Source organism: Canis aureus, chromosome 27 (assembly GCF_053574225.1).
Source record: "Canis aureus isolate CA01 chromosome 27, VMU_Caureus_v.1.0, whole genome shotgun sequence".
Lineage (NCBI taxonomy): Eukaryota > Metazoa > Chordata > Mammalia > Carnivora > Canidae > Canis > Canis aureus.
The window spans coordinates 14124403-14142759 of NC_135637.1; the positions used below are offsets into that span (position 1 = coordinate 14124403).

The window sequence follows — 18357 nt, forward strand, 5'->3', positions numbered from 1 at the left end:
TGGAGTTGCACCCCAAATCCCAGGATCCTGCCAGATTTGGGTGGAGGCCAGGCTTTGGCCTCTTTGTGTCCCCATCACACTGCCCCCCTGCCCTGATGCACTTTCAGGAAGCACTGGGATTAAGAGCCCAGTTGGTAGCCGTATCTTTGGTTCTGTACCTCCACCTCTGGGAGGGGAAGAGCAGACACGTGGGGAACTGGTCTGGGAGGGACCACCAGTACCTGGGACATCAGGGACGCACGTGCAGACAGCTACAGGGGTCAGGATGGCCCCAAGCAAAGCAAGCAGCTATGCTCTTGGCACAGACACTGCATTTGAAACACGTAGGATATGAATTTTCACAAAAGTTCATTTCCTCCTTGGTTTCACCTGAGACATCCAGCTCTCCTCTGCCTTTATCTCCTTCGCCTCTGTTGTAATAGACCAGCCAGAAATGCCCCTCCTCCCCAGTACTGCTAAAGAGGGTGACAGCCCAAGTGTGATGATACTGGGGCAACTGGCAGGAGGCCATGTGTCTGGAAGGCAGCTGGGAGTAGTGGGGACTGGGGCAACCTGCAGTGTCTGCCATCTAAAAGGGGCTGGCTGCTGCTTGGCTCTAGAAGACCGGCCGACCCCAGGATATCTGGATGTGATTTTTCCAGAAAAAGCAGAAAGCTGCATTTCTTTAGGACAGTCCCTGATTTTTTTAAATGCCAGTAATGAATATATATATATATATATATATATATATATATATATATATATACATATATAGTTCAACTACCTGGGGACCAAATAAAGCTAATGTAAGGCTGCTGGTTTATGATGCAGAGGCTCTTTCACACTGCTGGATAAGGGAGAAGTTGGGGGCAAATGGATAATCCTAGAGCAGGGGTTGAAGGCAGCCTGAAACCCCCGTCCTCCTGGAGTTCTCCACCTGCACCTCCCACAATCTCTGCAGGCAGCTGTGACCACACCCACCACCCTGGTGGCTGCTGTGTCCACCACAGCCATGGCACTGCAGTCTGAGGTCAGGAAGGCAGCTGCAGTTCAGGGTCCAGCTTCCCGTTGAGGCTTAAAGAAGGAATGGCTCTGTGCTGAGGGCCTGGCCTGCATGCTTTCCCCAGGGGAAGGGCACCTACATGTGTGGACAAACACACATGGCCAACAGCCCTGGGCAAAAAGACATTTATTTGTAGGATGTGGTTTAAAAAGACTTTTAACTTTGAAAAATCATTTCAGCCAGGAATGGCAAGGCTCCCCCTCCTTGTGGCCTCATGGCCTGCTCTCTGGGAAGTGGGGAGCACAGAGACACAAACCAGGAATGGGGCCCCCAGGAGCAGACTCATTTCTTGGCCTTGGCCTTGGCCTTCCCCTTGGCCTTCTCCTTCCCCTTCTCCTTGGCCTTCCCCTTGCCCTTCCTCTTGTCCCTCTCTTTGCTCTTGCTCCGCTTCTTCTTCCTGGACCTGAGCATGGAGCGGACCAGGTAGCCCTTCCACAAAGCCTGGATGAGCGTGGCGGCCCGCGTCATGCGCAGCATCTCCTGCTTGGCCTCCATCCTCTTCTTGGCATTGATCTCCCGCTCGGCCCGGATCTGGGCGAACTCCTCCACGAGCACGTTGTGCCTCTGCTTCAGCTCCTCCAGCTGGACCTTCTCCTCCTTGTGGATGGTGTCAAGCTCCTCGTACTCATCCTGAGATGAGGGTCAGGGGGTGGGGGTCACCAAGCAGAGAGCACTGCCTGCCACCCTCCCCCTCAGACACCCCCACCTGTCCCAGAGGGGCTTCGGACTCAACAGTGCTGCCCCCACTAAGCCTTTCTGCATCTGAGGCCCGGATGAGAACAGGAAAGGTGATGTGGTCCAACCCCACTTGAGGTGAGACCTTCCTGAGTCATCTCAGGAAGAAGGAAAGAATCTAGGCTGGTAGGTTAGGCAGGCTGGGTATCAAATCCCAGCTTGGCTGTGCCTTTGGGAGCTTCACCACTGAAGCTTCATTTGTCCTCTGAAACATAGGACAGTTCCAAACCCAGGTAGTGGGTGGGAGCTTTTTGCAGGATTAAATGATGAGGTGGACACAATGTGCTGGATGTGGTACCAGGCACACAGTGAGGACATAAAAATGCAAGCTCTGGGGGGCCTGGGTAGCTCGGCTGGTTAAGCATCCAACTCTTTTTTTCTTTAAAGATTTTATTTTATTTATGAGAGACACAGAGAGAGAGAGGCAGAGACACAAGCAGGCAGGGGCTAAACTGCTGAGCCACCCAGGGATCCCAAGCATCTGACTCTTGATCTCAGCTCAGGTCGTGATCTCAGGGTCGTAAGATTGAGCCCTGCGTCAGGCTCCGTTCTCAGCAGAGGGTCTGCTTGGGACTCTCTCTTTCCCTCTCTCTGCCCCTCCCCCTGCTCACTCATACTCTTGCTCTCTTTCTCAAATAAATAAATAATTTTTTTTTTTAATGCAAACTCCCACCACTGAAGCGGTGTGTCTCACAAAGATACCCAAGTGAAGGGGCGCCTGGGTGGATTAGTGGTTGAGCGTCTGCCTTCAGTTCAGGGCGTGATGGAGTCCCACATCAGGCTCCCTGCATGGAGCCTGCTTCTCCCTCTGCCTCTGCCTCTGTCTCTGCCTCTCTGTGTGTGTGTGTGTCTTTCATGAATAAATAAATAAAATCTTTTAAAAAAAGATACCCAGAGTGGAACTTTCTTAGGTGATTAAGTCCCACGGTCTTCCTTATGTCCAGCTACTGCCTCCTGATGCCATTCACACCTATCCCTTCCACTAATACTTGCTGAACATCTACCAGAAGTGAAGGGCTACCCGAGGGCCCAGGGCTGAGTAGACTTGGTCTCTGCTGATGAGGAACCCACCACCCTCACTGGGACCAGAGAAACAAGAGCACAGCCTCTGCAGTCCCTCTTCCCCAGAGCACTCAGGATCAGAGCAAGGCCCCAACTTGCCCTTCTCCTGACTTTGGACCACTCAGAGGCTGATGTCATCTCCAATGCTTGCCACACCTTCCTGGCCCTGAACTTGGGACCTTGGGCCACCTATGTTATCACAAAGCCTGGGGAGGCGGGGAGGGGGCTCGAGGGCACTTCATTTACCAGGCCACTTTTCCCTAAGCCCCTCCTTCAGGCCAGGTCCTGTTCCAGGTACAAGCATTTGTGACAATGGTACCTCACTGCATCCACATTGTGGTCCCAGCCTGGTCATTACTGCCTCTATTGATCACATGCAGAGTCAGGCTAGAAAGGTGGAGCCCCTTGCTTCAGGTCATACAGCTGGTGACACTAGGGTAGAAAGATCCTCCAAATGATAATGGGGACCATCTTCTCTGTGCTACTCGAGCACATGGCACATCTCAGGCCCATGGTGGAAAGTTTCTGGGTGACTGAGTGAAGTACGGGAGGCAAGCTTGTACCTAAGTCAGCCAGGAAGGAGCCCTGGTCTTGAAACTGCAGACAGTTGAGCGCAAAAGGAACAGTGAGTATGGGATGTGGACACTAGATGGAGCCAAGATCCTTAGGCCTAGTGACAAGCACTCAGTAGCTTCCAGCTCTGGCTCCTTCCTATTCTACTTCTCCCCTGGCTGCCCCAGGCCAGACAAATCTTCAGCCTAAGAAGGGGGCAGGGAAGACCATCTGGGGGGGCCCAGAGCTTGGCATAGAACATGGACCATTCCTAGAGGATCATGGGAAATGCACTTAAGAGATTTTTGCAGCACAAATACCTGCTTCGCACTCATCTCCATATCATACTTCTGGATCCAGTTCTCGATTTCCGTCTCCACTTTATATTTCTTCTAAAAAATCCAACAAGTCTGTTTGATGACTTGTTCAATGTGAACAATAAATTGCACCGAACTTGCTCTGCATCAGGCTTTCATGCTTTGCCCACTGAATCTACACAACAAGGAAGGTTCTCCTCCATTTCACAGATGAGGAGACTGAGGATGAGATAGATGTGCTGACTCACTTGCCCAAGATCACAGAGCTAATGAGTGTAGAGACTGGAATTGACGCCAGAGGTGTGAATCCAGAACATTCTAGGCAGAGGGAGCAGCAAGTGCAAGGGCCCTGACATAGGAACAGGCTTGTGGTGTTTAAGAACAGAAATTGAGCCAGTGTAGCTGGAGTGGAGTGGCTGAGGAGGAGCAAGGTCCCAGGGAGGTCAGAGTGAGAAGCTGTGTCATGGAAGGAAATGTCAGAGGGGGAGGAGTTTAGATTCTAGGGTAAGGGAGAGGGGAAGCGATTGGATGGATTTAGATGTAGGCGAAGGACATAATTTAATTTGTAAAATATCAGCTCCCATACTTACCATGGAATATTGTTCAGCCATAAAAAGGAATGAGGAATTGATAAATGCTATGTGGATGAACCTTGAAAACACAATGCTAGGTGAAAGAAGCCAGATACAAAAGACCACATACTGTGTGATTCCATTTACATGAAGTGTCCATAGGGATGGAAAGCAGATTGGTTGTCTGCCAGGGGCTCGGGGAAGGGGGTTGGGGAGTGATGGCTAATGAGTCTGGTGTTTTATTTGGAGGGATGGAGGTGTTCTGGAACTAGACAGAGATGGGGGCTGTACAATACTAGATGTACTAAATGCCATCCAATTGTTCACTTTACAATGGCTGATTTTATATTATATGAACTTCACCTCAATGAAAAAGAAATAAATAAACCAACTTCCTAATCCTGCAGAGCAAGAACTCTTAACTTGGACACCAGCGTCGGGCTGGCTTCAGAGGGCCTATGCCTCCAAGAATCGTCTACCAGTATATGTAGGTGGATCTGTGCTTTCTTATGGAGGAGTGGTCCATGGCTGCCCCCAGGTGCTCAGGAGTCGTGACACTAAACAAGACCTGGGAACAAGTATTAGAGCAGGTGCCCTTTGTGGGGAGAGAGATTTGGGAGCAACCTGGGTACGTGCACTGGGGCTCAGTGGAGATGATGGAGGAGGCAAAAGAAGAGATGACATTTACCGAGCGCTTACTCTGCACTCTTTCTTAGGGGGATCTCATACAATTCTCCTAATGACCGGCAGACCAATCTGATCACTTTTGCTTTAAAGATGGCAAAAACCAAGGCTGGAGGGAATTATGAAATCGCAGGAGCTGTATGAGCTCCTTTGCACAACAAGTGGGTATTATCACTGCTGGGCTCAGAGTAGTTAAGGAATAGCCAGTGTGCCGCAGGATGGGATGGTCTCTCTGCCCCAGTCCCCAGGATCTATGCACAGCACCCTCCTGCTCCCAGGGGATGCTTGGCTCAATCCTAGGCTTCCCCTGGCCCCATGCCCTCCTCCTCCAGGGAGCTGTGCCCTGGGGGCCTGGAGTAGCCCTCCCACACCCTGCCCTCCCACTAGACCTCTCTCTGCCCCTCCCCTGCCCCAGGGCCTCCTCTGTCCCCACACCCTGGCAGCACCTTCCTCAGCGCCTGCTCTGCCTCCTGGTTTTCCATGACCAGGTTGTGGTGCTGGGACCTGAGCATCAGTATCTCCTGCTGCATCTTGGACACCCTGGCCTGCGAGGCCCGGAAGTAGGCCTTCTGCTGCTTCTCCGCCTCCTGTTTGATGCGGAAGAGGCTGTTTTCTGAGAGCTTGAGCACCTGGTGCAGGTGGTTTTTCAGTTCTTGGATCACAAAGTTCTCTTTCTCCACCTGGGTCAGGAAGATGAGAAGCTCCATTACTACCTACCCGATGCCCGGTAATCCCAGGAGTGGCATGGGCTGCAGGCCGCTGAGGATGGAATGGGCAACTTGCCTTATTACCTCGCAGAATCCTGCCCCTAAGGCCCAGGGGAGATGGAGATAGCCTGCTCACAGACAAGGTAATTGATGGCTCAAGGGGGTCGAGTCATCTGTCTGGGGCTGTACAACTGAGCTGGGACTTGAGGCCACAGGTCTGTCTGATAGAGCCCACGTTCTCAGTCACCGCCCTCTACTTCCTGGCATGAGTGATAGGCACAGGCAAGCCAGAGTAACGCTGCCGAACGGTCTGGGGCAGTGGCAGTGCCCAGGGCACAGAATGGGACTGCTCGTTGGCAGAGACACGTGGCATGATTCGTGAAAGCAGGAGATACACATACTGTGGGGATTGCCGCCCGCTGACGCCTGAGGGCCTGACTTGTCCCCTGCCCTCCGTTGGCTCTAAAACAGGAATCCAGATGGAAGATGGGGCTGTTTTGTCCATAAGCTCCAAAGGTGGGTCACAAGCCCTGGAGTCTCTCTCTGAGCACATCAGTGCTAGGGTTGGCTCATGCCAGCGGCCTGGGGCTGGGGTCAGCTGGCAGTAGGGCCTGGGGGTCTGGGCTCGCTTCCTGCCAAGAGTGAGGGAAGGCATGCCTTTGGAGCAAGCCTATCCTGTGGGCAAGGCTTCCTGACCTACATGTTGGGTTCTAGAGTGGGCGGTATTATCAGCAGTCAGAGCTTTCCTTGACCTCACAGTGGCCTCATTGGTGTCACCCCCATGTTTTACACTGAGATCTAAGTGACATGAGCAAATCTGCCCACCTGGAAAAATGGGATTTGACCTCAGATTTGTTCAACTGTTTCCACCACCTGAATGGGACCAACAAAGCCATTTGGAGCCCTTCTCCCTGTCCTTCACTGGCACCCTTCTAACCTGTGAGCAGTCTACCCTGACCAAGTACCCAAGAGCCTGTCATCTCTCCACTCAGAAAATAGTTTCCAGGAGTGCCTGAGTTCAGTCAGGGAAATATCTGCGGGAAGTTCAGGTCATGATCTCGGGTCCTGGGATTGGGCCCTGAGTTGGGGCTCCCTACTCAGTGAGGAGTCTGTTTCTATTCCCTTTCCCTTGGCTCTTTTCACCCACCCACCCCCCTGCTCTGTTCTCAATCTATCTCAAATAAATAAATAAAATGAAGAAAGAAAGAAAGAAAGAAAGAAAGAAAGAAAGAAAGAAAGAAAGACGAAAGAAAGAAAATAGTTTTCATGTCCTTCTTAGCTTAGTGCCAGGCTCACTAGGGGCATGACAGTGGGCCCAAAGAGACAAGGTCCCTGTCCTCTTACGGGATGCTAGATCCAAATCCAATAATCACAATAACCACATAAATGCTTATCAGTAAACTCTGAGGAATGCCTTGAAGGACGAAGTTGGTGAGAACATAAGGAAGGAGGGGCTGTCTGAGCCACTGTGCGGGGAGGTTGGGCAGCCCACAGCTTTGGAGGGTCTTGAGCTCTGTGAATCCTGGGGCGATGAAAGTGCAAGTGTCTGTGGCAGCACAGGCTTGTTGCAGCTCAGGATCGGCTCCTCCTGCCCCCAGAAAGGCTGTGGAGCTGAATGCTTCCCTGGGAATGTGGCCCCAGCTATAGACCACCTTTCCCAGCATCGCTAGCCAGTGCCCCCCCACCCCGGGTGTGGCTAAGAACTGTAAGGTGGGCTACTTCCAGGTTGCATCCCTAAGAGGCAAGTATTAAGGCCTTCCTCCCCTTTCTTCTACTTGCTGGCTATACTAGCAGTGATATGGTGGGGGTCTTCTGGGTCCACAGTTAGAGTCCTGTGTGGTGGACAGCAGAAAGGCCAGACAGAAAGAGCCTTCACAATTTAGGAGGCAGAGTTGCCACGCTTGCTTCAGCTTTTCCACTGGAAAGAAATACATTTCCACCGTGACTAAGCCACTATTATTTTGGGTCTCTTGTGTTCAGCAGCCAAACCTATACTTATACCCACATCACAGGGACTTTGTTAGGCTTTAGTGAGAAAATGTATGTAAAGCACAATACATAGCTATGTGTCCCAAATGGTTGTTAGGTTGGGATCATGTTATCAGTTCCCTTCTTAAAAATTCTTCTAGAGCTTCCACCTGTCCCATCTGCCCCTTGCCCTTATGACAGACATCACATTCTTTGATCAGACCTCAAAGGCACTATGTGATCTGAGGGCAAAGCCTAAAGCATTTACTATCCAGTCCTTCATAGAAAAAGTCTGCCTGTTGCTGGCCTGGCAGGCCCCTGCCTACCTCTCTTGCCTGGTTCACTCCCTTTGACTCTTCATGTGTTGGCTTTGACATCTCACATGCTTTGGGTCTAAGTTCATTTCTCTTCTAACATTATCTTCTAGCACTCCAAGCTTACCTTTCATTGTACTTCTCAAAACTGTAATTAAATTAGCTCTTTAAGACCTACCTCCCATGAACTGCATGAGGCAGGGACCATGTGGACTTACGCTTAAGACCTGATATGTAGCCAGTGTTCCCGACAATATTTGTAGAGTGAATGAATAACAGCAGGTATTTAAATCACTGAAGGAAATACCCAACTGCCAAAATGTCTGGCTCCTCTGTGTGGCTCCTTCCACAACCTGACCAATACCATTAAACGATACCTCTGCATCTCTGTTCTTCATGCTCGTTGCCAATTCATTTTCGAGAGCATCGATGATTTCTTGGTTCCTCCTGTTCCGTCTACTGATATCCTGTATGAACTGATTCTTATCTCTAGCTTCCATGGGACTAGTGAGCAGCTTCTCGAAGAGGAAACCCCGTAGTTCTATCAGGCAATCAATAAAATTTTGGGCTTCTGTGCTTCTGCTCACTGTATGCATCTGCAAGAGCCTTGCTGCCTGTGGGTTATTGAGCAAGAGTCTGAGGATGTCCTTGGTAGATTCTTTGATCTGTTGCATAAGTGGCAGGAGGCTGGATTTCTGCAGTTCTAAGGAGAAGAGGCGGTCTCTGCACCACCCTTCCTCCTCTTCCTCCTCCTGCAACTGCCTTTCTTTATCCCGCAGGTAAATGACACTGTCCAGGAGGCTATGGCAGAGGTCCTCGTGCTCCCTCACAGCCTTCAAGATATCCTGTCCCAGCATCCCCTCCAGAGTCTTGTAATTAGAAGCCACATATGACAGCAGAGTCACCAACTCTACCTTGTGGATGGTCTCGTCCAGTACGGACATGATCCTCTTGGTCTCAATGGTGGTGAGTTTGGACTTAGAGGGGACCAAGGGTTTTAGCAGTGAGGCGGGCTTCTGGGATGGCTCTGCCATCAACCCCATTCTTGATGTCAGGGCCCTGGTAGAGAGCGGCCACGGTGAGGACATCTAGAGCAATTTTCTGAGCAGACTGTATGCCCTGGGAGATTGAAACATTGCTAGATTACAGAGGCCTCCAGTTGTTATTGTCTCTGATGACCCTGCAAAGGAAGGAGTGAGTGGTTAGTAGAGCCATGCTGCAAGGATGTGGCTGGTATGGCCACGGCAGCCACAGACCGTCAACATAATTTGTCCCTGGTGGCCTGCTGCTTTTTACCCAGAACCTCTTCCTGAAAGCAGTTTCTAGCTTTGTGACAGCCTCAGGCCACAAGGGTGGGAGGACTCAGTGGAGAGGTGGGTCTTAGGCAAAGGCGTCAGGCAGGGAACACCATGCTGTTGAAGTGAGTTAACTATGCAGGATATGAAGTATCCACTGACATGGATCTGTTTAGCTATGAACAGTAACAAGCATTTAAATAAATGCAACAGATATCATGGTGACTTAACATGAATGAAAAAAAGTCAATGCTAGGGGACTTTAAAAAAGAAGTATCTAGGGGCACCTGGGTGGCTCAGTGGTTGAGTATCTGCCTTTGGCTCAGGTAGTGATCCTGGAGCCCTAGGATCAAGTCCCACATTGGGATCCCTGCAGGGAGCCTGCTTCTCCTTCTACCTATGTCTCTCCCTCTCTGTGTCTCTCATGAATCAATCAATCAATCAATCAATCTTTAAAAAAAAAGTATCTAAATACAGAAAACTAGTTATACAGGTGATGGAAAGAGTTGAGAGGCTAACCAGGGATGGGGAAGCCAGCCAGCAAATGTCAATGGTAGGAGGCCCCCACAGAAGGAGGTGGTATTGATCCTGGGGACTAAGGGTCACCTGGGGACTAAGGGTCACCTGGAACCATAGTCATTTCCTGTCCAGGAGGAGCTGTAGCCCCCAAGGAGCTGGGGCCGCTGCAGAGAGAAGAAACACTGTGGGTTCTTCTTCCTCCCGCCCACCAGTCCAACACCAGTGCCTCCCATTGGCCAAGTCCAGTTGAGAAACCAGATGACAAGAGAGCATGGGCTCTGCAACCTGCAAGTTGTCAGCAGCCTGAGACAGAGCAGCACAAGGAGAGAGCAGATAATACAGCTGAGAGCAAATGGGACCAGGATCAGCATGGCACAGCTGCACTGGTTTTTAAGTATGGATATAAAAATCGGGGGAAGATGAACAATGGCGTCGAAACACAATTTTTTAAAAAGATTGTTTATTCATGAGAGACACAAGAGAGGCAGGGACATAGGCAGAGGAGCCTGATGCAGGACTCAATCCCAGGACCTCAGGATCAAGCCCTGAGCCAAAGGCAAATGCTCAACCACTGAGCCACTCAGGTGCCCCTCGAAACACAATTTTTATTTTTACTTATTTTTTAAAGATTTTATTTATTTATTCATGAGAGACACAGAGAGTAGAGAGAGAGAGAGACAGAGAGGTAGAGACACAGGCAGAGGGAGAAGCAGCCTCCATGCAGGGAGCCTGATGTGGGACTCGATCCCAGGACTCCAGGATCACACCCTGTGCTGAAGGCAAATGCTCAACCCCTGAGCCACCCGGGCTGCCCCTCAAAACACAATTTTTTTTTTTTTTTTATGATAGTCACACAGAGAGAGAGAGAGAGAGAGAGGCAGTGACACAGGCAGAGGGAGAAGCAGGCTCCATGCACCGGGAGCCCGACGTGGGATTTGATCCCGGGTCTCCAGGATTGCGCCCTGGGCCAAAGGCAGGCGCTAAACCGCTGCGCCACCCAGGGATCCCTCAAAACACAATTTTTAAAACCCGTTTCACTAAATGCAATGTTGGATCCTGGATTGGAAAATGGACACATAGAAAAACGTAAACTCCAAACCAAGCTGAACCTGTAGTTAACAGCACTGTACCGATGCTAATTTAATTGAATTAAAGACTTTCAGAAAAATGTATGGCAGCAATGAGAAATCAGTCATTGATGTTGCCCACATGGCATGATGGCTGAGTACCAACTTTGCAGTAGCCCAACTTGGGTTCAGACCCTTGCTGGGGGACCCTGGGCTGGTTATCTAATCCCCCTAAGCCTGGGCTTCCTCAGCCATGAAACAGGGATCCTAAGATTGAATGGGAAGTTTCTGGAACAGGGCCTGGACATTGTGAGTGCTCAATAACTAATAACTAGCATTATTAGCTCAGGGAAACCAAAATCCCAAGTCTAGGACTGTGTTGACTTCCTAGTCTGAGTGTCTGGGTGTGGCTGGAGACCCAGACGTACCACATGGTCACTTCCTGCACAGGACTGGCTGGGCTTCCCAACATACTGTGTCTAAGAGGGACCCCACCATGGTCCCATCCCTCACCCTCCTTCTTTATCCTTCGTCCTGATGATTGGCAATTCTGTCAGCCTAGTTGCTGGAGTTGGAAACCCAAGTGCCCCCCCCCAACTTTCATTACCCACCACATCTGAGGCGGACACTCTGTTCCCTCAGTGTTCTTTCCTAGACAGCTCCCAGTCCTTTCGTTCTTGGCAGCCTCTCTGCCACTGAGTGAGGGCCTTATAATCTCTCACTTGGATGATTAAAGAGCTTCTTAACTTGTCTGCTTACATCTGCTCCTGCTCCCTGCAATAAGGATCATCCCTCCAGTCATCTATTTGGGCATTTATTGAGCCCCTGGGAATATTAAAGAGATGCAAGGTATGGTTCCTGTCCTCCCAGAGTTTACAAACTAGTTTGGAATATGAAACATGCACACATGAAGGTTCAACAGCTGTAGGAGGAAGGGCAGAAAGCTGTCTTCACAGAATAGGTTGAGGTCATGACCAGCCTTCAATAGCAGAGTAGGGACTTTGGAGTTGATCTTGTAGGAAATTGGGATCCCTTTAGACATCAGGAAACATGTAACAGGATAAAATCAGATTTTTGAAAAAGATTGGTCATTATGGGTGATTTATAGAGGAAGGGTTGGTGGCAGATAGATAAGTTGGGATATTATAAATCTTCCACCTCAGGGCCTTTGCACATGCTGTTTTTTCTTCTTGTAACACTTTTCTCCTCCTCCTTGCTAAGTTAATTCTTTGTACTCAGAGCTTTGTTCAGGTGTCACTTCCTCAGGGAAGCCATTTCTGGGCTTCCAGACTGGGTCAAAGTCTTTTAGTGGGCTCTTATAAGGTTACATCCCTTTTTTGCAGGCACCATCTCCACTCCAACCTCCTTCCCTCTTGCTTGCCTATATTGTAGGGGCTGGAAATAATGCTCAACTTCTCGACTTCCTTTACGGTTGGGAGTGGCTTTAGACACTGTTAGAGCCAATAAAATTGAGACGTTTTCTAGGGGCTTCTGGGAAACCTTATAGCTTCCCAATACAAAAGAAAGACATCGCTGGCTTCACCTCTGTTCCCTGAACTTGGGCTTTAATGCTGGAGCAGTGGTAGCCACTTTATGAATGAGAAGGAAAAGTTAAGAGAATTGCAGTAATGCTGTCCCTGATGTCATTGAGCCACTGGACCTTCCAGGGGTCCATCATCTCTTACCCAGATGACTGTGATAATCTCTTTACCGGTCATCCCACTTCTGCCCACTTGCCCCACAGTCTCATCTCATCACAGCAGCCAGAGGGAGACTTTTAAGATGTCAGATCCTTTCACCCTTCTGCTCCAAATCCAGTTCACAAGAGCTGATTGTTAAAATTTCAGGGTATTTTGTGAGCTGGTTGTTAAGCCATGAGTAGCTTGAAATCAGCCATGGCAGAAGTATTATACCATGGAAATTGTTAAATACTACAAGTCAGCACCCCTTCCCACCAAACTGGGTGTTGAACATTTGCCAGCACACCCCCACTAAACAGCTTCTCCTCTTGCTCGGGATAAAAGCCAAAGTCCCTATAGTAACCAGGAAGGCCCTACATATCCTGGCCGCCGCTACAACTCGCCCTTCTGCACTCATTCCATTCCTTGAACATGTCAAACGTGCTCCAACCTCTGACAGGGCATTTGCACTTGCTATTTGCTCACTACTACCCCCACACCCCCAGGCCCAGGTCTGGAACATTCCTCTAAATATCTGCAAAGCTGTTCCCTCACTCACTTCCTTCTCTGCTCAAATCTCAGTGTAGTAGTGAGCATTTCCCTGATTTCCTTCCTAAAATATAAACCCTCTCCTCCTCCCTGCCCTTAATCCCTTATCCTGTTTACATTTCTCCCGGTTAAGAATCACCATCTGATGTTTCTAAATGGGCCTGTTTGTTTGTTTATTGTCTGTCTTTCCCCTTCCCCTAAAAAGTAAGCTCTAATGAAGGTAGGGGCTTTTTCTATTTTGATCCCTGCTACATTTCGGGCACTGAAAAAACAAACAAACAAACAATCCCCAACACTGTCTTGGGGAGAGGTCTGGGGCTGGCGTGGACAGGTTACCTGGGCCATTTTCATCATTCTCATTGTCATACTCTATCTGTAGATGCAAGAAACATTTTTTTAAATATTTATTTTTATTTATTTATGATAGACACACAGAGAGAGAGAGGGAGAGAGAGAGAGAGAGAGAGAGAGAGGCAGAGACACAGGCAGAGGGAGAAGCAGGCTCCATGCCAGGAGCCCGATGCGGGACTCGATCCCAGATTCCAGGATCGCGCCCTGGGCCAAAGGCAGGCATGAAACCGCTGAGCCACCCAGGGATCCCCACAAGAAACATTTTGAAGAAGGAGTCATCAGGACTTGATGAGTGAGACCGTTTTGCGTTTGGGGGCCTGGGAGACAAAGATGGGGCCCTGAGGAGCTAGAAAAATTGGGAGAAGTTTGGAAGGGAGGACAAAGAGCTCAGTTTTAAACTCGTTTAATTCTCACTCCTGTCACTGGGATAGACAGCGGACAAAGGGTGTCTCTGCCTCCCCGTGATCCATGTCCTCTCTGCCAGGTGATAGTACCCTGGTTTTCCATTGGAGAGCTCATTTCTTCTCACACTGTATGCAGTCTTGGTGGGACTGCCAGGTCAGAGAAGGCTGCTCTCTTCCTCCCGGGAATCTGGGAGAGTCACATGTGGATGAGAGATGGTGGGAACTAGGTCATCTTTAGATGAGAGATGGTGGGAATGAGGGGGTTGCTAAAGATCCTGCAGCCAGGACCCCCAGTACTTCCTTGGCTGCTGTCCTTTCTGAGGCCCATTCTTCAGCTCTTCCTTCACCATTTTGCTTTAGCCATGGACAGTGTCTGTTGCTTGCCATCAAAGAACCCTAGCTGAGAATACTCTAGGCATCTGATAATGAACGATCTAGGGGGTTCCAGGGAGGCCTCGGGGATGGAGATATAGATGCAAGGGAGAAGTTATGGCTATCCGAAGCCACAGGAGATATTCAGTTCTCAAAACCAGAGTAAATGGAGAGAAGGGTAAGACTGAGAGAAACATCTCCAGTGACTATGAGCCAGGAAGAGAGGCAAATCAGATCAGATGCTAAGGCTGCTGGGTTCCTAAGCCAGGCAAAATGGGTCCCAAAGTCAGAAGCCTCTGGGAGTTGACAGCTGAGAGGAGGAGGGCATTATTTTGCATCTCTTTATTTCCCACCACTTTCTGCTCCCAAGTCAATCTTATGAATTCCCTTAAGGCTTTTCCTGAAGATAACGTTCTAGGGACAGCTAAGGGAGCTTCCTTGGCTCCTCTTAGGATGAAGGATCATTGCTCCATGACCACATGAAAAACGTGAACAAAGTATTTCACGAACACACTTCTCCCCATTGTCCCCCAAAGCTCTCAGGCATAAATCAAAATGCCTGAATTCTTCAGAGATTGCGGCTGGAAATGCAACGTTATATGAAATGTTTCCAATTTGCTTTCAGCCAAATTACCTCTTTTGCTTTAAAGGGCAAACTTGTTTTCTTTGATTATGATGACGCCCATCAGTTTTTGACAGCTCATTTGGGTGAACACGAAAAAGCCGATGGAACAAGGATTGGGGGAAATGCATCTGACTCTGATGACAAAAATCACTGGAGAATCTCTTTTCCTTGAATCCTGATACGATCGTTTCATGTCCTTTTTAATGCCACCAACCTTAATATTTAAATCATTTCCAGCTTAAGCCTCTCCTTTTAAAATCCCTGCCCTGAGAGTGAAGCAAGATTGTTAATGGATGGGGAACTTTAATTGGATCTTCCCTTTATTTGTCATTAATTCTGCTGATGAACTTTATAAATGGAAATATATCTTTATCATGCAAATTACACCTCGTCTTCATTCAAATAGGCTTGTTGGATATTTTATTACTTTCACTCTCAGAACATTTTGAAAAAAAAAAAAAGGTTTCAGAGAGATTATATATTTTTTTGCCTTGGGAGAAAAAGAGGAAGAAAACCCAACCCTTGCAAATACCCCACAAATCTAACAATGGTAGGTGGAATAGTCGGGGGGGGGGGTAAACAAAACTGTGTGTGTTGGGGGGGTGGAAATCTCATTTTATTTTATTTTATTTGGGGGGGGATCTCATTTTAAAGATCACCATTTTAATATTGGCTAACCCTTGAGAACTAACTCCATACCAAACACTGTTCTGAATGCTATGTGAGAATTAACTCCTTCATTCCTTACAACAACCTTATGAGATAGTTGCTTTTATTAGCTCTATTTACAAAGAAAGGGAGGCAGAGGGAGGTTAGATGCTTTCAGGAGTTCACAGCTCCTAAGTGGCCCAGAGGCGTCTCAACCCACACAGGCTTTCGGGGGAGCCTGTTCCCTGTAGCTGCTGCTCTGTCTGGTCTCACAATTTTAAGATCGACTTTTACAGTGGACCAGGCACAGTGATTCTTTGCTGGTCCAGTCTCAATAAATCCTGCTAAGCAGTGACCCAAGAGGACAGACGTGTTCAAGATTCAGTTCCTAGAGCATTCAATCTACTTAGTAACTACAAATATGAATATTCGTATTTGTCATTTTATATACATGTATACGCCCACTGGTAGTGTCCCTGGGCGTACCCAGGATTAGACACAGTTTGCAACCATAGGGCTGTCACCCCGTCCCTTTCTTTCACTTAGCGTAAGAGAGCTTATCAGATTGCAGGTTAGTGAGTGGCTGAATTATTTTATTTGAGGGTAAGCCTTGAATCATCTCTCATTGACTTTTATGTTTTTGAGTCAATTATTACATACTTTGGAGCCTATTATAAACTAATTACCGAGACACACCTCATAACTGATCATGACACAGGGATCGTTGGGCAGCATGAGGGCACCATGTATGAGGCAAAACATGGGTTCTGGGTCAGGAAGGAAGCCTCCATGAGGATTGGTTCTAATTTAGGGTTGTCTAAATTTCTCTCACTAGCACACCACCTTTGGGATTTCTGCCAAGTCTAAAGACCAAGCTGTACTATTATTAACTCAACTTTTTTTTTTCTGAAGTACACTTTCATTCTTAAGTACTTTTCATTAAAAAGTATCTCCACTGTAACTGAAAAATCTGTATCATTTTCCTTATATAGAAGGTAATAATGTCTATAGCCTGAAATTATTTTACTCTAGCTGGGTGCTGTTGCCCAGGGGCAATGAGTGCAAGCCCAGATCTCTATTGTTGCAAAGGAAGATTAGCAAGTGGTAGGGAGATGTTACAAACATACTAACAAAAAGACAGAATAGATAAATTACTAATGTCAAGAAGGAAAGAGGGGCCATCACTACTGATCCCATGGGTGTTAAAAGGATAATAAAGGAATATAATGAACTACTCTATGGCTATAAATTTGATAACCTGGATGAAATGGACTAATTCCTTGAAGATACAATCTACCAAAACTCTCATAAGGAGAAATAGATAATCTCGATGGGCCCTTATGTATTAAAGAAATTGATCAATAATTAATAACTTCCCCAAACAGGAAACTCTAGGTCTAGAAGATTTCACTGGTAAATTTTACCAGATATTTGAGGAAGAAACTATATCAATTCTCTAACATTTTTTTCCAGAAAATAGAAGCAGAATGAATACTTCCTAACAGATTCTATGAGGCTAGCATTACTCTGATACCAAAATAGACAAAATACACTATAAGAAAGGAAAGCTACGGACCAATCAATATCTTTCATAAACATAGATGCAAAAACCCTCAAATTGGATCCAACAAGGTATAAAAAGAATTATAGCCCATGACCAAGTGGGATTTCTTCCATGTCTGCAAGGCTAGTTCAACATTCAAAAATCAATTAATGTAATCCATTACATCAACAAAAAGAAAAATCATATCATATCAATAGGTGCAAAGAAGCATTTGACAAACTCTTAAACTGTTCATGATTTTTAAAAAAACAACAACAAAACAAACTTCTCAGCAAGTGAGGAATATAGTGATATTACCTCAACTTGAAAAAGAACATCTACAAAAACCCTATAGCTAGCATCATACTTAATTGTGAGAAACTAGAAGTTTATTCCCTAAGAGCAGGAATAAGGCAAGAATGTAACCTCTTATCCTTCCTGTTTAACAATCATAGTGGAGTCCTAGCTTGTGGAACAAGACAAGAAGAGGAAGTAAAATGTATAGATTAGAAAAGAAGAGATAAAACTATCTTTATTCACAGGTGACAGGATTATTTATGTAGAAAATCCCAAAGAACCAATATACACACTTCTAGACTTACAAAATTATAGCAAAGTTACAGGATATAAGGCTAATATAGAAAAGACTCACTAACACCAAACTGAGACTTTCTCATTGATATAATTAGAATTCAGAGAGTCCTAAAAGGGGCTTTCAGCATAGGCTTCTCATTACAGGAATCGATGAAAATAGGATCAGTGCCATGTGTGTACCTCTCTTCCTAAACCAGGTATCACTGAACCAAAAAAATGAGCTAAACACATCCTCTCTAATACCAGCCCTCTGTCTAAAATTCAGAGTAAATGTATTCCTAGACAACTTAATATTTCCTGCATGATTTTTAGCTTTGACTGAGATTTTTCTTCTGCCTTCCCAGCTCCAGTTTTGGTACTTCCCATGACTAGACAAAAAAAGCTGCTTGCAGCTTAGATGTAGAGAGCTAAGAAAGAATGGTGTAAGGTGAGAAATATGCTTGGAGGTAGAGATGGCAAAAAGAAGTTTCCACAAGAGATGGAGGTCATGGTCTTCGTTTTTATTTTCCACCCTAGTGGAAAATTTGCAATTCTGGCTGAATTCAACATGGCTGAATCAAACCATGTTGTGGACTCCACAATTTGCAGAACTGATTTCATGTACTTTTGACAGCTCTGTCACATTTCTGAGATACACAATTCCCACTCAGCCCAGGCCCCCAGGACCTAGCACTAACACTAACCTAACCTAACTCTCCCTGCTTCACTCCCTGAAGTCCTACTTGGGACTCAAAGAAGTCTTTGATGGTGAGGGGATT

The 18357-nt window shown here is 47.3% G+C and overlaps 1 protein-coding gene across 1 annotated transcript; it reads right to left on the bottom strand.

Annotated features, from left to right (window-relative positions):
- Positions 1–1151: 1151 nt before the first annotated feature.
- Positions 1152–12552, bottom strand: DRC10 (dynein regulatory complex subunit 10). Its single transcript, XM_077875017.1, is given in 6 exon segments — positions 1152–1672; positions 3712–3783; positions 5411–5644; positions 8331–9000; positions 9002–9072; positions 12520–12552. Coding segments are annotated over 6 exon segments (1428 nt in total). The 3' UTR covers positions 1152–1324.
- Positions 12553–18357: the final 5805 nt, after the last annotated feature.